The sequence below is a fragment of the Aotus nancymaae genome, unplaced genomic scaffold (assembly GCF_030222135.1).
Source record: "Aotus nancymaae isolate 86718 unplaced genomic scaffold, 86718_ANA_hifiasm-v0.15.2.pri h1tg000036l, whole genome shotgun sequence".
NCBI lineage: Eukaryota > Metazoa > Chordata > Mammalia > Primates > Aotidae > Aotus > Aotus nancymaae.
The window spans coordinates 665832-687849 of record NW_026988450.1 but is presented as its reverse complement, the minus strand read 5'-3'; the positions used below and the strand labels follow the sequence as shown (position 1 = coordinate 687849).

The following is a 22018-nucleotide window of genomic DNA, read 5'->3' as shown; positions in this document are numbered from 1 at the left end:
GATGGTCTCGATCTCTTGACCTCGTGATCCACCCGCCTCGGCCTCCCAAAGTGCTGGGATTACAGGCGTGAGCCACCGCGCCCGGCCAATTACTTTCAATATTTGTATTATTCCTGTATTCCGTGATTCCCTCCTCTAACTCACCGTTTGCTATTTATTTCTGGTAGGTTCCTGAGGTATATACTCCAGTTCTGGAGCACCTCGTGGTGATGCAGATAGACAGTTTCCCACAGTACAGTCCGAAAATGCAGTTGGTGTGTTGCAGAGCCATAGTGAAGGTGTTTCTAGCCTTGGCAGCAAAAGGACCAGTTCTCAGGAATTGCATTAGTACTGTGGGTAAGTTTGCAATTTACTGTTTTTATGAGTAATGATGGATAATTAACACATTATTTGATATAGGTAACGAGAATCTGGTCACCAAATTATTTTGTATCTTTGATACAACTTCTGATGAACTAAATTTTGGTAGACCAAAATCTTTTCCTTTTTTCATCCTATTATCTCTGAATCTTAATAGTTTTAAGTTTTAAAATTAAAGTTATTAATGAACTTAGAAAATAAATTGAGAGGTAAAGTTGGGTTCCAAAATATAATGACTGTTGACTTTTTTTTTTTTTTTTAGTGTTTCATTGTATATTTTTCAGCATTTCCTTCATTTTTGTTTTTTTGTTTTTTCCCTTTTCAGTGCATCAGGGGTTAATCAGAATATGTTCTAAACCAGTGGTCCTTCCAAAGGTAAATTCTGAATTTTAATGTTTGGAAAATTAATCTGTTATCACAGGAAGTTAGGAATGTTGCTGAGTTTTTTCAATATAATTTTGCAAGTGGCTGTTCTTTTCTTTTAGCCATGCCTTACGTTTTGAAAAGGACATAATACCTCTATAATATTTTATTAGGTGCGCAGACACTTCTAAGGTATGAAACATCTTTAAGCATAGCTTTAGGTTTTATACATTTTTTTAAAACAGAAATGTTTTCTCTCTTGAAACTCTAGGACAATATGCTAAGGGAGGCATATCTTAGTTCCCAGAAGTTACAGGACACACAATGAGACGAAAGTTTGAAATATATAAGAAAGAGAGATTAAGGATCATAGCACATTCAGTGGATATTGTATTCAAATACCTTGTTGGTGTATCACAATTTTAGTCACAGAAGAATCACATTGTTTTCAGCTTTTTATCTATTTATTTATGTTTTGAGACAGAGTCTTGCTGTGTTATCATCCAGGCTGGAGTGCAGTGGTGCGATCTCAGCTCACTGCAGCCTTCGCCTCCGATGTTCAAGTGATTCTCCTGCCTCAGTCTCCTGAATAGCTGGGATTACAAGTGCCCGTCACCACGCTCAGCTAATTTTTGTGTTTTCAGTGCAGATGTTTTGCCATGTTGGCCAGGCTGGTCTCAAACTTTTGACCTCAGGTGATCTGCCCACTTGACTCCCAGAGTGCTGGGATTATAGGTGTGAGCCACCACACCTGGCCTCAGCTTTTTAAATTATGATTTTATAATACTATGTCTTCCTTAATTATATGGTCTCCTATGAGTGACAGTTTAATCTAGAAAATTCTGAAAACTGGCATGTTCTGTCAGCAGTGCTGCTTCTGAGAATCTGTCACTAAATGTTGTCATGCTGTCTTCCTGGCCAGGGCGCTGAGTCTGAATCTGAAGACCACCGTGCTTCAGGGGAAGTCAGAACTGGCAAATGGAAGGTGCCCACATACAAAGACTATGTGGATCTCTTCAGACATCTCCTGAGCTCTGACCAGATGACGGTAACATTTACCATTTGAAAGCCTTAAATGTACCCTACTTTCTCGATTAGTCTCTGTAGTTTAGACACAAGAATTGTTTATTTCAGAATTATATTTTACTAACTTTCAGAAGTTTAAAACTGTACTTCAAATAATAAAAAATTAAAACTATGGATCGGGAAGTTAGAATGAGAGTAGAAAAAAATGAAACAAACAAAAATATAGAACTCCTTTAACATGCATTAGTTACTGTAGCTGAGTCCTTATTTTAGCTTCAAGTAGCAGGATGGTACAGCTCGTGCTAAGCTGTTCTTCCTCACAGGTCCAGCCTCCTAGGTAACAAACAGTATTGTCACCGTGGAAGAGCTAGTCTCTTTTTTATTTGTTTAAGGTGAAGATAAATCCGATAAATGTAGTAGGCATGAAGAGGATTGGTGCCTGGCTATTCTGTACGTCACTTTGGATTAGAATAAGGCCTCTTGCTTAATACATTTCTCACAGACATTGCTTCAGTGTCTGCTTTAAGGCAGGTAGTGGCTAGTATTGTAGTGCAGTTTGACTAAGCGTTAATAGCCTACGACAAGCAATTTTTGTCAATATGTGATTCCTGTCTTGTGAAAAATCTTAGGTGGTTTTAGTTTTTTTCTTACTGAAATAAAATACCAGTTGTTAGTAAGTTTACCAGTATTTGTTTTTTACATGTGATGTTAGATAACTGTAAGTACCATAAAATATGAGACTAAATGTAGGCAGAGTAATTGGCCTATTAATTTTGGAATGGTAGAATGGCTTCACTTTTAAAGAAATGACAGATTATACTTTTAAATCGATTCTGAGGATGGATTTATATATTTGTATGTATGTATATATGTACATGTTTATTTTTATTCTTTTTATTTTTATATTAAGATGGGGTTTCATCATTTTGGCCAGGCTGGTCTTGAACTCCTGACCTCAGGTGATCCACCCACCTCGGCCTCCCAAAGTGCTAGGATTATAGGCGTGAGCCACCACACCCGGCCCATGTACATGTTTATATATGTGTTCATATGTAGTTGTATATACACATAGCCATATGGGCATGTACATATATGTTCACAGACTTATATGAAAGACATAGTGTCTATATATGCTTATTATACATATTTGTGTTTATACATACACATCTACAAATTAATTGGGGTAAATGCTTTGACAAGGATTGGCCTAAACCTTCTCAGTTACCACTGTGTACGTAAGTATTTGTTACATGATTAGATAAATGATATCTGACTGAAATGATGCTGTCATAATAGTTTAGGAAGGTGTCTTGCAGCTTGAAAACCTCCAGGTAAATCTGCTACGGTTTATAATCACTGTTGCCATAATACCCAAATCTGCACGTACATCGGTATATGTGTTTTAATGCTTATAAAATGCTCATACTGTTTTGCACAAGATTTTGAAGTTTATTGTTTTTCTTTATTTAAAGGATTCTATTTTAGCAGATGAAGCATTTTTCTCTGTGGATTCCTCCCATCAAAGCCTGAATCATTTACTTTATGATGAATTTGTAAAATCTGTTTTGAAGATTGTTGAGAGATTGGATCTTACACTAGAAACACAGACTGTTGGGGAACAAGAGGTTAGAAATTTTTATCAATAGTACTTTTTCATCATCTTTGTACCAACTGTCTTTGCATATAAATATTCAGGGCCTAGTAGCACATTTGTAGAGGACTGGAGAAAATTGATTTCTTCAGGATTATTATGTGCCATTGATGCTTTTTTGTTGGATGTAACCTATTATATAGAAAATGTTATTACTAGATGGCTCAAGAAGTAATTTATATATAAATACGTTAATTGTTTTGGAAAAAGTTATTTACTAGGCTCGTTTATTTCTTATTCCTTAGCAATAGTAAAGAGTGACAGAAGTCTTATTTTGTGTAGAAATGACTTTGTGTAGGATAGGGAAACCTGGGGTTGCTCTTGTTTATAGTTAAGGAAATTCCAAATTGTGGTACAAGGTGTTAAATATGTTCCTGAGATAGTAGAATGTAGACAATAGGCAGAGAAACAAGAAAATGCCCTCCCTTTCTTTTACACCCAATTTCCTAGCCTGGGTTAAAGATAAGTCATGGCTTAAGGCTGCCAGCCTGGAGTTGCCCTGCTCTTGCCTGAGGCAACTGGACTCCATAGTAATTAGGCTGGTGAGAGAGAGCTGAGATCCCGAGAAGGCCTCTTGCTTGCTTTCTGCTGCAGTGAGTGTTTCAGACTTGTGCTGATTAGCGTTCATGCATCAGTACCTCCACTGCAGTCCTGAGATAGACAAGAGGTAATGGAGAGGATGCGCGTAGGAAACGTGAAGGTAAACAGTACAAGTCTGTGGCAACCTCAGCTTTGTTGCACTTGCGGTATTCTATTTTCGTGTCGGGTGATAGGTAACAACATCAATGTGTACTTTATTGCTGTCTGTGCTTTGCATATGTCTAAAATAGTTTTATTTAAAAAAAAAAAAACTTGGCGAAAGGGACTTCTGGGACTGTGTCAGCTGACAGACCTGTGTTTTAGAACACGTGTGTATGTTCATTGCTGTCTTAAGTGGCTTCTCTTTCTCCTCTGTTCCCTGCCCTTCCAGTTTCATTCCAACAGATCTATGACCACCGCTTAACACTTTCCAAATACCTCTGGTCTCCAGCCTCCTCCTCCCTTGTTGGTTCCTGTTCTCTATTTCTAACTACTTGTTTAACATTTGAATTTGAATACACAGTTGTGTTCGGTAACGCAATTTGGTGACACAAACTTAACGTGTTTAAAACTGATCTTCCTGCACTCCCAAAATATCATATTTTTCATTTATCTTAATACTGTTCATAATTTCTGTATTTCGCTGTTTCTTCACTTGAAATCTCCAAGTCACCTATGAAAATTCTGTCTCTGTCACGGCGTTACTGCTAGCTCCTCAGCGGTGCTGCCCTCCTGGCATGTTTGTGTTTGACCCATTCTTTCATCACTTCCCGTGCGTCCTTTTGGTTAGTGCCTTCTGCAAGTCCTGCCCTTCTCATCAGACTGTAGCTCTTGAACGCCCATCTTGGTCTTTCTTGCTGTTGCATTCTTTCTTCATAGCATGAGTCCTAGACTATGAAGTCAGTTGGAAAGTTATTTGTTGAGTGATTTGTGATTGAATGGTACAGTGTTTCTTTACTACAATTACTCTTTAAGAACGGAGATGAGGCGCCTGGTGTTTGGGTGATCCCGACTTCAGATCCAGCGGCTAACTTGCATCCAGCTAAACCTAAAGATTTTTCGGCTTTCATTAACCTGGTGGAATTTTGCAGGTATTTTGTAAAATTTTAATTATTTAAGAATGAAAATGATCATTAGTTATTGGCTATACGTTCCTTATATAGATATAAGAAAGGAAATAATAAAAGACTTAAAATCTTTCGTTGATTATATAGATCTTTAAAACATATCTAAGTATACCAACTTACAGTTTTCATTATTTATTTATATATTTTTTGAGATGGAGTCTCGCTTTGTCAGCAGACTGGAGTGCAGTGGCCTGGTCTCGACTCACCTTAACCACTGCCTCCCAGGTTTAAGTGATTGATTCTCCTGCCTCAGCCTCCAGAGTAGCTGGGACTACCGGCACGCACCACCATGCCCAGCTAATTTTTTTTTTTTTTTGTATTTTTAGTGGAGATAGGGTTTCGTCATGTTGGCCAGGATGGTCTCGATCTCTTGACCTTGTGATCCACCCGCCTCGGCCTCCCAAAGTGCTGGGATTACAGGCATGAGCTACCGCACCCAGCCCAGTTTTCATTTTTTTTTATATTTAAAAGATCCTCAGATAGAGAAAAATGGGTTGTAGATATATCTAAACATTTTATATGTATCTAAAATTGTTGTGATGGAGTTGTAGCTTACAGTTGTTTATGTTCCTTATACTTTTAAAGCTAAATACAGATTAGTATGATAACAATTTCTACCTTCAATTTCTAATTTGTTTTTGCAGAGAGATTCTCCCTGAGAAACAAGTTGAATTTTTTGAACCGTGGGTGTACTCATTTTCACATGAGTTAATTTTACAGTCGACAAGGTTGCCCCTCATCAGTGGTTTCTACAAATTGCTTTCTATTACAGTAAGAAATGCCAAGAAAATAAAATATTTTGAGGTGAGTCTTTTTTGCAGGACATTGAATCTTCTTGTGTTTTTTTTTAGGTCATGAGTCATAAAATATGTGATTATGGCCCATGCCGTTTTAAAGTCTACTAATTTTATTATATGTATTTAACAAAATGATATGTGAGTAGCAGTTGGATGGCACTCTAAAAACTTAGTGTTTTTTCCCTGATGCTCAAGCACCTGGCTAATTGTATAAGATTAACAAGGCCTCTTAAAGTGTGGTCCTGGGACCAGCAGCCTTGAGCATTGCTTTCTGCGTCAGAAGCCCTGGGGGGAGGTCTCTGCCGCTTGTGCTAGGAGCCGCCAGGTGATTCTGGCACCTAGTGAAGTTTGAGAACAGCTGGATTAGCATTCTGGAGGCTCCAGTCAGTAACTTGTGGAGCCCACCTGGGTTATTACAGGGTGAGACGGGGAAGAGGGAATGGATTTAGCTGTATCCATGGCTTCTGACTAGCTTCCACCTTCCCTCTTCTTGATCTGACTTCTTGGCCTGTGACTTGAAATGTCTGCAGAGCTGATTCTCCCTCTGGTCTGCACTAGATGTTGGTAACTTGAAATGGATTTGTGCCTTTGAAGACAAGCTGGGAAGTACTGAATTAGGATACAGTCTCCGGATTCTTGTGCAGTGTACTAACTTGCTGTTCTATTTGACAGGGAGTTAGTCCAAAGAGTTTGCAACACTCTCCTGAAGACCCAGAAAAGTATTCTTGCTTTGCTTTATTTATGAAATTTGGCAAAGAGGTAATTTTTAAATAATTTATCTTAGTGTTATCATGAGCTATTGTTAAATGAATATCTATTGAAAAAATCCTAGTGATCATAAATCTAATTATTTTAAGAATTGAGGCCGGGCACGGTAGCTCACGCCTGTAATCCTAGCACTTTGGGAGGCCGAGGTGAGTGGATCAGGAGGTCAGGTGTTTGAGACCAACCTGACCAACATGGTGAAACCCTGTCTCTACTAAAAATATAAAAATTAGCTGGGTGTGGTGGCGTGAGCCTGTAATCCCAGCTACTCAGGAGGCTGAAGCAGGAAAATAATTTGGGAGGCGGAGGTTGCAGTGAGCCAAGATGTTACCATTGCACTGCTTCCTGGGTGGTGGTGAGACTCCCTCTCAAAAAAAAAAAATAAACAAATTGGGCTGGATTGGGAGGCTGCGGGAGGAGAATTGCTTGAATCGGGAGACAGAAGTTGCAGTGAGGTAAGATGGTGCCACTGCACTACAGGTTGGGCAACAGAGCAAGACTCTGTCTCAAAAAAATATAAAAACAAAAATTGATTTGCTAAATCTAGAGTGGGAGTATGGTCTTAAAAAAATGAATAGAGGAAATTATTGTGCTTCAAAAGTTCTCAGCCAGGTGCAGAGGCTCATGCTTGTAGTACCAGCACTTTGGGAGGCCAAGATGGGCAGATCACTTGAGGGTAAGAGTTCAAGACCAGCCTGACCAACGTGATGAAATCCCATCTCTACTAAAAATACGGAAAAGTAGCTGGATGTGATACTATGCGCCTGTAATTCTAGCTCCACCGGAGGCTGAGGCAGGAGAGTCACTTGAAGGGAGGTGGAGATTGCAGTGAGCCAAGATTGAGCCACTGCACTCCATCCTGGGTGACAGAGCACGACTCTACCTTAAAAAAAAAAGTTCCTCAGGCTCTTTTAACATAATTCTGTTGAGTAATGGCAGCTCAAAATGAACTAGATTCTTGCTTTTCCATGTGTAGGAATTATGCATTTCAACAGATTAACTTTCCTGGAGGTTAGTGCGTAATTTGTAAGTGAATGTGGTCTTGTCAATAAAGGCTACAAGCCCATTTTTTGTATTTGAGAATAGGGCAAGTATTTTTTAGTTGATTTTCAAAAGTAAGCTCTATTCAGATACACAGCACTGTCTTCCTCCTTGTTTAGGTGGCAGTTAAAATGAAGCAATACAAAGATGAACTTTTGGCCTCCTGTTTGACCTTTCTTCTGTCCCTCCCACATGACATCATTGAACTCGATATTAGAGCCTACGTTCCTGTGCTGCAGGTAGGTGTTATCTTGGAGAGCGCCACGTCTGCATCACTGTTGTGAGTCCCAGAGCACATGGAAACATTGTGCTCCTGCCCTGGCAGTCCCAGCAGGTGCTTCCCAGCAGGCACAGCTGGGTCAGGGTCTGCTTCTGCCACTTACTGGCTTTGGGACATCGACCCTTGTTGACTTCTAAGCTGCACTTGGAGGTCGATGTGAGAGTTAAACCTGTGTGTCTTGAAAGTTCTGTGGTGTACCACAGTCACAGACAGCTGCTGTGCTTGCTTTCCTCCTAATTGCCTGGACTACACCCACTTACCTCCAGCAGTGTCTGGTGTCCGGCATTAAAAGGAGTATTCATTAGAAACCACAATTAATGAGTCTATTTTTTCTTTAAATCTTATATTTCCTGCGTTTCAGTTTAACTCGTTTGTATTAACATACAGATGGCTTTCAAATTGGGCCTGAGCTATGCCCCCTTGGCAGAAGTAGGCCTGAATGCTCTAGAAGAATGGTCAGTTTACATCCAGAAAAATGAAATGCAGCCTTATTACAAAGATATTCTCCCCTGCCTGGATGGATACCTGAAGACTTCAGCCTTGTCAGGTAAGATTTAGAAGAATTGCTCTGTGTACTGTAATTAAAATGGAAATGGAATAACTATAATAGGTAGGGCTGTATTTTTGTAACTTCTGAAATTTAAACCCAGCATGTTCAAAGTATGTTTGATTGCTATTTTTGTAATTTCTCTAATTTATCTGAACATAATTGGGATGACTAAGAAATATAGTTGAGATATTAAAAATATTTTTCATTTATTTATAGCTTACTAATATTTATAAAATCTTCAATAATAAGCACTGTCTTAAATACCTTGGGACTTTTTATGGCTCCTAATATACTGCTTTGCAAAAAAACTTGTTGAATAAATCAGTCAGGAATAAAACCTTCAGAAAATTCAATACTAATTTTGTATTTTTACTTAATTTCACTAGATTTTTATTGCTTTTTAGAACTGATGAAGCACACTAATTGTAGCTAATTAAAAATTAGGGCAAAAATGTCATCATAGAAAAACTAGGTTTGGGAAAAGAGTCAAAGAAACAAGTTATCTGGCCAGGTAGAAATATTACTAGTCAAGAGAAGAAAAAGTAGGACTTCAGAGTCAGGGTGGGGGCACAGACTTACTTAAACTGGAATGAAAAGAGGCATTGTCATCTGATGGAAGCAAAAAGAAAGATTCCGTTGGGAGAAAGACTGAAGTATTTCTAAGAATTTCAACTTTACTGTCGTCAAAGTAGAAGTCAATTGTTAATTTGTAAGGTTTTTTTTCTTCATGAGGCCAAGAAAAGAAATACAGAAAAAAAGTTACCAGGTTTTACTTATGTAAAGCATTATTTTATTGTTAAATCTTATTGGCTTGGAAATACTCTATGAAAGTTGTGACAGGTTTCATTCACCATATCTGGTTTTTGTGACATCCTCAGTAAATATGCAGAGTTCATGAAGAGAGAGTCACATTTTTTTTTTTTTTTTCGAGACGGAGTTTCGCTCTTGTTACCCAGGCTGGAGTGCAGTGGTGCGATCTCGTCTCACTGCAACCTCCGCCTCCTGGGTTCAGGCAATTCTCCTGCCTCAGCCTCCTGAGTAGCTGGGATTACAGGCATGCGCCACCATGCCCAGCTAATTTTTTTGTATTTTTAGGAGAGACGGGGTTTCACCATGTTGACCGGGATGGTCTCGATCTCTTGACCTCGTGATCCACCCACCTCGGCCTCCCAAAGTGCTGGGATTACAGACGTGAGCCACCGCACCCGGCCCCAAGAGTCACAATTTTTAAAGATTATAATAACAAGTATATTTTGGAGACCAAAACTACAAACTAGTTAACCTTTATAGCTTTTAAAATTCACATTTATATAAGGAGTGCCATTATTTGAGTATTCATGACAAATATATCACTTAAATGAATATATCTGGTAACACATATCTTTGTGGTATTTTCTTTCTTGAGTTGTTAATTAACTCATTGAAAAGATTTGTTTTAGATTAATAAAGGAAGTTACTGTTATTTTAAAGGATTTGCGTGTTAAACATACGTACTCTCAAGGTGATTTGATAATTGAGAAAAGCAGAAAGTAAGCAAAATTAGGTGACAAAAGTTACTATTTTAAACTTTTTTTGACATATGAAACTTTCAGAACAATTGCCTGAACAGTAAGAAGAACTCCATGTGTTCCATGTAGATTCACCAGTTACTAAGATTTTGTACCATTTATGTTATTCCCCGTACTTTCTCCGCTGTATGCGTGTGTGTTTTTATATTTACATGGGACATTTTTTTAGGAACTGATTGTGAATAAGCCGAAGATATTATAGATCTTGAATATGTCATTGTATATTTCTTAAGAGTAAGGATGTTCTTTTACATAACTACAGTATCATTATCAAAATCAGGAAAAATAACATGGGTACATACTCTTCCAAATTATAGTCCATGTGTAGATTTTTCACTTGTCCCATTAATTTCTTTTTTAGTGACACATGTAGGCTCATGTGTTACTTTTAGTTGTAACTCTTCAGCCTTCTTTCATGTGGGATAGTTCTTCAAGCTTTCTTAGTTCTCATGTCCTGACATTTTTGAAGGCTGCAGGCCAGTTATTTTGTACAGTGTCCTTCCATGTAGGTTTGTCTGAAGTTTCCTCTTGGTGAGTTTTGGGCTGATGCTGCGTCCTTTTAGGACAGTTGGTGCCTTTGCTGGCTGTTTTCACCCTAACCAGTTGGCCAGTGTTTGCATCATCTTTTTGTGGTTGTCAAGTTACTATTTCTCCCTCTGTGTGAGTTAGTAACTTGAGGCCTTCCTAGAGTGATCAGTCCTGAGGTCTTTAGGTGGTACAGAGGAAGGTAGATGCTGGGCAGGGGGAGGTCCCAGGTGCTCTCGAGGATGTGAGGAGGGCATGCCTTAAGTGGCGGCCTGGCGTGGAGTCCACCAAGCAAGATGAGGCACCCACATGTTCGGACAGCTGTCTGGGGTGTCGGGGTGCAGGCTGGGCGAGGAGGGTATGGAGGTAGTAGTTTGGTTACATATAGGGGATTGAATAAATACATAAATTCATTGAGAATAAAAAAAACTAGGTTTCTCATGTTGAAGTGAGCTACAAATACAGAAAGACAGGAAACTGGAATGGACACGGTGGAGTCCACACTGATAGTCCTCCCTCTCTCTCTGCCCCTCCCCAGTTACATATGTACATTCACATATGGATGCATCTAAATAAATGTGGAAATAGAACTGAGAGGGAGAGAGAGATAGAGTGTGCGTGTGTGTGTGTGTGTGTGTGTGAGAGAGAGAGAGAGAGAGAGAGAGACAGAGAGAGAGAGAGAGAGAGAGAGAGAGAGAGAGACGTACTCTGGCCACTGAAGGGGCCTTCCTGGGAATGTGGTACTTGAATAGAAACAAGCAAACCTGGCATCTGGGTCATGGCCTCCAAATTGCATTTTCTTTTTTAATTTTTTTTTTTTTTTTTGATACAGAGTCTTACTCTGTTACCCAGACTGGAGTGCAGTGGTGCAGTCTTGGCTCACTGCAACCTCTGCCTGCTGGGCTCAATTGATCCTTCCATGTCAGCCTCCCAGGTAGTTGAGATTACAGGCATGCACCATCATGCCTGGCTAATTTTTGTATTTTTAGTAGAGATGGAGTCTTACTATGTTGAACAGACTGGTCTCCACCTCCTGACCTCGAGTGATCTGCCCAGTTTGGCCTCCCAGAGTGGTGGGGTTCCAGGCAGAAGCCATCATGCCCAGCACTACAGCGCATTTCACATTAATGGAACCCGGACTCCTTGGTTCCAGCCTGGGGCCAGGAAAATGTATTATGAACCTAGAATACTATATCTTATAGAACATCCAGAAAGTAAGGACTTGTTCAAAGAATCATGGGGGAAATGTCACAGGCAAAATAAGTGATGATTTGAGCATCAAAGTAAATACTTTGGAAACATTATAATCCATGGAATAGGAAGCAGTGAGCAGGTACAGATAGAAGTAAGTAAAATGAGCACGTTAAAGTTTCCTAGTGGAGTTTTTTTGTTTTTTGCTTTTTGGCTTGTTTGTTTGGGTAGGTAGTAAGTTCTTGTAAACTTAGCTTAAAATAGCACCTGTGAATTATTTCATAGATTTGTAGGACACAAGTCCAGATGGGCTGAGGCATATGGCTGAAATCGAAGTGTTGGCTAGGCCAGGCTTGTTCACTCCCCATCCAGGTTGTTACCAGGATTCAGTTTCATGTGATTGGAGGACTGAGGTTCCTGTCTCCTTGCTGACTGATGGCTGGAGCGTGATTCTCAGTTTGTGGAGGCCTCTGAGTGTCCTAGGTGGCCCCTGCACCTTCACAGCCAGCATGGCACTTTCAATTCCTCGTATGCTCCAAGTCTGACTTCCTTTTCTAATACTTGCTGCAGAAAACTGCTTTGAAGGGGCTTGTGTGATTAGCTTAGGAGCACCTGGATGCTCTCTCTTTTGCCATTGACACAATAGTTATGGGAGGAACTCCAGAAGCAGGTCATGAAGCGGTCTTAAAATTCAGTCTACCACACTTGGTTTTAAAGTACCTCACCCAAACACGTACTAATGATTGAGAGTGAAAATAGTGACTTTACAGCAGAGACACCCGGTAGAGCCCTTCTTAGCCCACTGACTAGCAGTCAGACTTGTGGGCCACACATGCGTCCTGATGTGGCTTGCTGGGGGGATCTCATTGCCACTCTGGGCCTCTCCTGCTAAGGACACATGGCCTGAGTCTCCTTTTTCAGACAGTTAAGTCAGCATAAAGCTCAGAAGTTTTTTTGGTAAGTCAGTGAATCTTTTGCTACCTCGGCAGATTACATAGAAAGAATGCCTTCTTGGCTGAGCACAGGGGCTCACGCCTGTAATCCCAGAACACCAGAAGGCAGAGGCGGGTGGATCACCTGAGGTCAGGAGTTTGAGACCAGCCCGGCCAGCAAGATGAAACCCCACTTCTACTAAAAAGACAAAAAATTAGCTGGGCATGGTGGTGCACACCTGTAATCCCAGCTACTCAGGAGGCTGAGACAGGAGAATTGCTTAAACCCGGGAGGTGGAGGTTGCAGTGAGCAGAGATTGGGCCACTGCACTCCAGCCTGGGCCACAGAGAGTAGAGATTGGGCCACTGCACTCCAGCCTGGGCCACAGAGAGTAGAGATTGGGCCATTGCACTCCAGCCTGGGCCACAGAGATAGATATCGTCTCAAAAAAAAAAAAGAAGAAGAAAAACTTCTCATGGTATAGGCGAAGACCTTAATCATTAAGCCAAAGAAGCAAACTTTTCGAGGTTGAGTGACCTTTGCTAGAAATTTAACTCATTTCAAATTATGTTTTCAGACTCATATAGTTACTTTCCGAGATTTGTCCTGTGTTATATCCCTTCATATTCTGAAACCAGTTGGCATAACTGTCAAACATCAGTTTCCAGGGAATCTGGGAGATCAGAACTATTCTCATGGAAATACTGAGATGTTATGCAATGTTAACATGATCTCCAGATTAGTCAATAAGTCTTTAAAACATTGTTTCTGTTTCCAATATGGTAACTTCTACTAGTTTTAACCCACAAAACAAAGATCTGTGGGGTAACTCCCAATTCTGGAAAGAGATCCAGATCCCAAAAAGCCTGAGACTCACTGTTTTGTGAGAAACTATCCTCCTTCCTTAAAAATAAAAAGTAGGCTAGGTGCGGTGGCTCACACCTGAAATCCTAGGTACTATTTTGAGTGACCAAGGGTGGAGGATCGCTTAAGACTAGGAGTTTGAGACCAGCCTGGGCGACATAAGGAGACCTCATCTTTACAAAAATTTAAAAATTAGCTGGATGTGATAGTACATGCCTGTGGTTTCAGCTACTTGGGAGGGTGAGGTGTGAGGATTGCTTGAGTCTGGAGGTTAAGGCTGCACTGATTCATGATTGTACCACTGCACCGTAGCCTAGGTAACAGAGTGAGACCCTGTCCCAAGAAAGGAAAAAGAAAAATCAGACTGGGTGCTGTGGCTCATGCCTGTTATCCAAGAAAAAAGAAAAACCAGGTCGAGTGTAGTGGCTTAGACCTGTAATCCCAGCACTTTGGGAGGCCAAGGTGGGCAGATCACCTGAGGTCAGGAGTTTGAGACCAACCTGGCCAACATTACGAAACGCTGGCTCTACTAAAAATACCAAAATTATCTAGATTTGGTGGCATGCACCTGTAATCCCACCTACTCAGGAGTCTGAGGCAGAATTGCTTGAACCTGGGAGGCAGAGATTGCAGTGAGGGCAGATCATGCCATTCCACTCCAGCCTGGGCGATAGAGCAAAAGATACCATCTTGAAAAAGAAAAATGAAAAAATAAAAAAACCCCAAAAGCATGCATGCAATTGTATTTTTGTACTATTCTTCTAATATAACCACACAACCACTTGTTAATTTTGCAGCTTACTAAACTCATGTTTCACCTAGAAAACTGCGGTGGGTGATTGATAAGAGCCTCACACACCAGCAGTATGAGACTCATGGAGCTCACAAATACCACTGTCTGCGGCCCCTCCAAGAGACAGCGCACACGCCTGTTAGCATGACCCAAGGCTCCCGTCTCCAAGGACCTATAAAAGCAAGAAGGAAAAGCACAGAAACACAAAACTGTGCCTTTTCATCAGTATTTAAATATTTTATTAAGATTTTGCTTAGAAATTATCAGAGTACCCAACTATCCAAAGTATCCATTAGTTCAGTCAGTCCAAGCTTGGAAATTAGCTAAAGATATTTGAGATTATCTTCCAGTTAATTGCTGGGGAAATAAAAAGTTTAACTAGATAATGATTCACTTTAGTTGACCATAGACTTATATTTTTCATAATCTTAAAAGTTGTATAGGACTGTTTCAGATGTTTTAAAAGGTCTAGAGATGGAGGTAGTGACGGTTGTACAACATTGTGAACGTAATTAATGCCACTCAATTAGACACCTAAAAATGGTTAAAAAGTACATTTCATGTTACGTATATTATACCACAATTTAAAAAAAGTTATGAGAAGTAATGTTAGCTTACTAGACTAAATGACTGTAGAGAAAACAAAGCCAAGTAGAATAAAGTATATGTTCATATTATATTTAATACTGATACATAAAATATATTTATTTAAACCAAAATATTAAACTTGTCTGTTTTCTATAGATGTGCCTTAATTATGTGAATATGGATTCCTAAATCATCCTGAGTTGGGAAAACTTAAAAGATTTTTAAAGTCCAGCACATTTAAAACACTGTTCAACTTCTTTATTTTTGGAGAATTTTAGAAATACGTAATTTACATATCTGTATAAATCAGAACAGAGCTCTTTTAATTTCAGAAACTTTATGATCTAATTTTTCAATACCCTCCAAATACAGGAGAACATTATACACAAAATTAGGTATAGGCCTTTATTAACCGTAGACACATAGATGCAAAGATACATAGAGAACTTAGAAATAGTTTCAGTTCTGCAATTTGAGCCGAAAGCCAGGAGATACAGACATAGAAAATACTGAATAGTCCAGGTATCAAAGATCTGTTTTTCCCAGTGGAATAAAGATTCTTAACTGGAGTTAAAAAAAAAAAAAAAAAAAGAACCCACCAAAAACTAGATTCTCTTATCATCTCTGGCCCATTAGAGAGTGGAACTCTAACATCTACCATAGAAGGTCACCAAACGAACCACCCAATTATAGAAAGGAGAAGAACTAGCTAGAGAGACAAAATCCCACTGCCAGGGATTCATTCTGGAACCAAGAGAAGAGTTGCTGGGGTTAAACCACCGGGAGGTGCCCTCCCACAGCGCAGCTCATCTGGCCGTGTCAGCGAATGCTCCGGACAACTCAGAACTGTTGGAAATTACTTTATAGTTGTAGAACTGTGACCCTGCAGAGAGAAAATGAACGTGTCAAAGTTTATTTAATTCAGCAGTTAATAAGGGAACTAGTAAAATGTTACAACTGGTTCCCATAACCTGAGTCTAATCATGAGAAAACATTAGACAAATGCAAATGGAGGGACCCTGTATAAAATTACTGGCATATAATTTTTTAAATGTCCAAATTGTGAAATGCAAGGAAATACTGAAGAACAGCTTCAGTCTGAAAGAGACTAAAGAGATAGGTCAACTACGTGCAATATGCTGTCCTGATTAAAAACATTCTTAGGCGAGCTCTGAGTGGGGCTGAGGAGGGAATGTTGGTAATCTGGTTTGGATGGCTGTGGGGCCGCTGTGTGGGAGAATGTCCTGTTGGAAAACACACACTGAGGCGTTGTGGGCAGTGAGGTCTTGAGTCGGAGTCAGTGCCCTCAGTGCTCCAGGAAAGAAGTTATGTACTCTCTGTCCTCTGTAAGTTTATGATTGCTTAAAAAAAAAAAAGGAATTTATAGGGGGGTACTTTAACACTGTAAATATTCTTCTTCCTCCTCGAGCTCACCATGATAGTTTAGTATTCACTGACAGTTCTTCCTGAATCAGTTCTTACGGCGGTAGTTACAAAATGGTGATTTCCTACCCCTATCGTTTCTTTCATCCTGGTTGACATTCTATTGCAATAAATAACTTTCCCTGTTATTTATCTATGTTAGTAAGATTTGTAGATTCTTATTTTTTCAGTGAGTCTAATCTTTTGCCATCATGATTGGTTTTGATGCTCGGATTGTCTGAGATTTGGCCCAGGCGTGATGCATGGGAGCCACTCCTGTGCCACAAGATAATTCAGGTTCTTCTCGACCCTGGAGGTAGCCGCTTCCTCAGGGAGGCATGTTCCTTTTGGCAGACAGTGATGTTTAAAAACAACCACCATTTTGTATTTTTTGTTCTGGAAACATACTTTTTAAAAATCATAATTAAAATTAGGAATTTAATGTTTCTATTTGACAATATAATGTGTTCTCTCTAATGTGCATTAAATGAACGAATGAATGAATGCTACTTTAAATGGATTTTTGTTTACTATTGACAGATGAGACCAAGAGTAACTGGGAAGTGTCTGCTCTTTCTCGTGCTGCCCAGAAGGGATTTAATAAAGCCGCATTAAAGCATCTGAAGAAGGCAAAGAACCTTTCATCAGTAAGAAGTCCTTTGTATTTTCTGTGCCTTACATAATACGGAGATCAGAGTCTAAACTTGTGAAAGTAAAAATCTTCATTTAAAATGTTAGTTGTTTTTGTATACAACGTAGAGCACAATATAGAAATAATTTTAATATATTGGCCAGGCATGGTGGCTCACACCTGTAATCCCAGCACTTTAGGAGGCTGAGGTCAGCAGATCGCTCGGTCCAAGCCTGGTGCAACTTAGGAATACCCTGTCTCCACTAAAAAATATAAAAATTAGCTGGGTGTGGTGGCACATGCCTGTGGCCTTAGCTGCTCTGGGGGCTGAGGAGGGAGAATCACCTGTGTCTGGGGAAGCTGAGGCTGTAGTGAGCAATATCACACCACTGCACTCCAGCCTGGAATGGCAGTGGCCTGACTCAAAAAAAATTAATATATTTTTAGCCATGAAAATATAAACTATATTGACTATTTTGTTTATTTTTTTGGTCTTGTTTTTCTGTTTATCCCTGCCCTCAAATGTATTTAGTGGATAATCAGAGGTAAACTGGTTCATATTAAATAAGCAAGTCACAATACTGATACCAGGGATACGTAAGACTTTCATTTGTGGCTAGATCTTAAATAATGTCATTTTATCAAGTTTAGTTCATTCCAGTTTTCTTTTTTGTTCTTTCGGGGTTTTTCTTTTTTTTTTTGTGATAATTTCTTGAGGCCAGTTTTATTGGAATGAGCCATATGATATGATAGTCAAAATGATGTAAATAGAGAAAATTGAGTTAGAATATTTTGGAATGAACTAAATTAAAATTTGAAAAACTTTTAACATCTAAAAGTGATAATGCAAACTCTGGGGTCAGTTCTTCCTACATCATCATTTTGGGCACCTTTTGATTGAGAAACTAGAATGAAACTAGAAACGGCAGCATAAAATTTTTTATAATTTTATCACAGCAGGATAAAACAACTTGACTATATCTCTAGTTTTACAAATAAAATTTCTTTTATTCTTATTGCTTTAATTTTGTTTTTGAGGCAGGGTCTCACATTGTCACCCAGGCTGGAGTGAAGTGGTGTGATTTCAGCTCACTGCAGCCTCAACCTCCCAGACGCAAGTGATCCTCCTGTCTCAGCCTCCTGAGTAGCTAGAACCACAGGCATGTGCCACGATACCTAGCTAATTTTTGTATTTTTTGCAGAGACAGGCTTTGTCATGTTGCCCAGGCTGGTCTTGAACTCCTGGGCTCAAGCAATCTGCCCAACTCGGCCTCCCAAATGCAGGGATTACAGGCTTGTGCCACTGTGCTTTGCCAAAATTTTTGTGCGGATATACAGTGCCAATTCCTTGGGACCGTGGTTCTCTAAGTATAGCTAGACCCTGGGCGATCCAGGGTGCAAGGCCAAAGCTATTTTTACTCTGTCTATTTGCACCATGGTATTATGCTAATCAACCACTGTTGATTCCCTAGCATTGACTCTGAGCACAGATTTTTAAGAATATTCTGTGTGTGAAGCAGTAGGTGCGCATGAAGCAGGCCTGCATAGTGAGATGTGACAGCTATATGGAGAAAAAGCACTGTATGGTGCTTTGAACTGGGAGTGAAGTAGCCACTGTTTTGTGGACACAATTTTTATTGAAAGGACAACTGACGATTAACCTGGAGAGATCCAAGATGGCTGATCACTAGCAGCTCGGGCTCATAATTCCTAGTGAAAGCACAGAGAATGAGAGGACGCCACACTTTCAGACGAGTATTTGTTGCTCACGGACTAGGAGATTCCCAGCAGAGGAGCCCCACGGGTCGCCAGCGTGACTCTTGTGGCCGGCGTGGCGGTTTTGCTGGCGCCTTAACGCGCCAGTTCTTGGTGCAGAGTCCGGAGAATCCCGGGCAGAAAAGCACCATCAATCTTAACACCGCTGTCTTGGCCGGCGCAGTGGATTGCTCAGATTTCGGCGCTGGGAATCAACAAGTTGGACGTCAGCTCAGAGACCTAGTTAGAAAGTCGGTAATTACAAAGACGACAGACGGATAAATATATAATGAAGGGAAGAAACCAACCTAAAAAGGCAGAGAACACTCAAAATCAGAGTGCCTCTCCCTCTACAGGGGATCACAATTCCTCATCAGTAACGGAACAAGGCTTAATAGATTACACCTGTGTTCCAGTAACAGAAGCAGGTTTCAAAACGTGGGTGATAAGAAACTTCTGTGAATTAAAAGAACTTGTTCTAACCCAATGCAAAGAAACTAAGAACCTTGAGAAAAGGTTTGACGAAATGTTAACGAGAATGGACAATTTAGAGAAGAATATAAGTGAATTCATGGAGCTGAAAAATACAACACGAGAACTTCGCGAAGTATGCACAAGTTTAAACAGTCGAATTGATCAAGCAGAAGAAAGGATATCAGAAGTCGAGGACCAGCTCAGTGAAATGAAACGAGAAGACAAGAATGGAGAAAAAAGGATGAAAAGGAATGAGCAAAGTCTCCAGGAAATATGAGACTATGTGAAAAGACCTAATTTACGTTTGATAGGTGTACCTGAATGTGATGAAGAGAATGAATCCAAGTTGGAAAATACTCTTCAGGATATCATTCAGGAAAACTTTCCCAACCTAGCAAGGCAGGGTAATATTCAACTCCAGGTAATACAGAGAACACCACAAAGATATTCTTCAAGAAGACCAACCCCAAGGCACATAATGGCCAGATTTATTAGGGTTGAAATGAAGGAGAAAATACTAAGGGCAGCCAGAGAGAAAGGTCAGGTTACCCATAAAGGGAAACCTATCAGACTTACAGCAGATCTCTCAGCAGAAACCCTACAAGCCAGAAAAGAGTGGGGACCAATATTTAACATCCTTAAAGAAAAGAACTTTCAACCCAGAATTTCCTGTCCAGCCAAACTAAGCTTTATAATCGAAGGAAAAATTAAATCTTTTGCGAACAAACAAGTACTTAGAGAGTTCACCACCGCCAGGCCTGCTTTACAAGAGCTTCTGAAAGAAACACTATACATATAAAGGAACAACCAATATCAGCCTTTCCAAAAATATATCAATAAGCAAAGAGTGTTAACACAATGAAAAATTTACACTAACTAATGGGGAAAACAGCCAGCTAGCATCAAACGCCGGTATTAAACCTATATATATATTCTAATCGGATAAAAAGCCAAAACCCATCGGTATGCTGTATCCAGACCCATGTCACATGCAACGATACACAAAGACTCAAAACAAAGAGAAGGAGGAAGATTTATCAACCAATCAGAGAGTAAAAATAAACAAATAAACAAAAAGCAGGAGATGCAATTCTCGCCTCTGATAAAGTAGACTTTAAAGCAACAAAGATCAAAAGAGGCAAAGAAGGACATTACATAATGGCAAAAGGATCAATGTATCAAGAAGAGCTAACGATTCTATAGATCAACGAGACAGAAAATTAACAAGGACATCTAGGACTTGAACTCAGACCCGGAACAAGTAAACTTAATAAACATTTACAGAACTCTCCACTTCAAATACACAAATCATACATTACCACCTCACACTTATTCCAAAAGTGACTACACAATTGGAAGTAAATCACTCCTCAGTAATCGCAGAGCATTTCATAGGTTTAAATGAAATATTGGTTGGCTGCTTGTTTGTTATTTTCTTCCCTTATTCCTTCCCGTCTACATCAAGTATAATTATTGGTATAAAAGAGGTTTTCAATACCCATTACTAAACTGCATTCTAGCCTGGGCAAGAAAGCAATACTCCCATTTTCTCTCTCTCTTTCTCTTCCTTTTTCTTCCTCTTCTTCATTTTTTTTCTTTCTTTCTCTTTTTCTTTCAAAAAAAAAAAAAAAAAGAAATGGCAACTGACACACGCACACTGAGGTTATTCAGAGGTGGATGTGTGGCAGACATTTTCTCTAAAATGAACAGAGCGTGCCACTTCAAGGAAAACTTTTGAAAATCTGTTGCCAGTGATAAAATTCAAGCTTTTAAGTGAACTGTAAAATTTGGGAAAACTTGTAGCTATTGCAAGTAAGTTTGATAGCTTCTTATTACTTAAAGATTTTTTCTTTTTTTCTTTTTTTTTTTTTGAGACGGAGTCTCACTCTGTCGCTCAGGCTGGAGTGCAGTGGTAGCCTCTGCCTCCCAGGTTCAAGCGATTCTTCTACCTCACACTCCTGAGGAGCTGAGATTGTAGGCGCGCAGCACCATGCCCAGCTAATTTTTGTAGTTTTAGTAGAGACGGGATTTCACTATGTTGGTCAGGCTGGTCTCGAACTCCTGACCTCATGATCCACCCACCTTGGACTCGGAAAGTGCTGGAATTACAGGTGTGAGCCACCGCGCCTGGCCTAAGATTTTTTCTGTAAGATTGGTGATGATACTTGCTGATGTTATTTTTTGCGTATATGATGAAATGTGTCAACATGTGGGATACAATCCACTGAACCAGTATTTTCAGATGAGGAATACATAATGTTTCCAAATTATACGTGGATGAAAAATCCACTCAAAGTGCAAGATCAGCCACTGGATTTTAAAGTAGTAGAGTACATAGAGTTCATGATAGCAATTCAGATTCCACGTTGTAACTAACCTTTAAGACACTACTGATGGTTCAGTTTTGCTACTATCAAATAAGAATAACCACAGTTACCTAAAAAGACTATTTATAATTTCCTGCCTGGTTTTCCAACTACACGTTGCTGTGAGGCTCAGACTGTCCCCCAGTGAGCTAGCCTGTGAAGGGGTCTGCACTACTGTGAAACAGGATCACTTTGCCCATAGTTTTTGTTTCTTTGAAAAATAGTTACTTTTTATAAAAGTGTGTCATTTGTTAACATGTAATGGGTTTAGTAGTTTTAATTAAATATTTACATAATTTCTAAGTTTCAAGTTCTAATGTCATTAATACTGATAAACAGGACCTACATAAAACAAGGCTCTTCGGGGGT

At 39.7% G+C, this 22018-nt stretch overlaps 1 protein-coding gene across 2 annotated transcripts in view; it reads left to right on the top strand.

Moving 5' to 3' along the window:
• Positions 1 to 22018, top strand: part of PRKDC (protein kinase, DNA-activated, catalytic subunit) — a 184532-nt gene that overhangs the window by 26387 nt on the left and 136127 nt on the right. For both annotated transcript variants that reach the window (XM_064384164.1, XM_064384163.1), the window contains exons 13-22: positions 168 to 336; positions 686 to 735; positions 1646 to 1771; positions 3222 to 3374; positions 4955 to 5070; positions 5751 to 5910; positions 6576 to 6662; positions 7829 to 7948; positions 8377 to 8536; positions 16964 to 17070. In XM_064384164.1, coding sequence (XP_064240234.1) covers positions 168 to 336; positions 686 to 735; positions 1646 to 1771; positions 3222 to 3374; positions 4955 to 5070; positions 5751 to 5910; positions 6576 to 6662; positions 7829 to 7948; positions 8377 to 8536; positions 16964 to 17070 — 1248 coding nt within the window. The remainder of the gene's footprint in view (positions 1 to 167; positions 337 to 685; positions 736 to 1645; positions 1772 to 3221; positions 3375 to 4954; positions 5071 to 5750; positions 5911 to 6575; positions 6663 to 7828; positions 7949 to 8376; positions 8537 to 16963; positions 17071 to 22018) is intronic.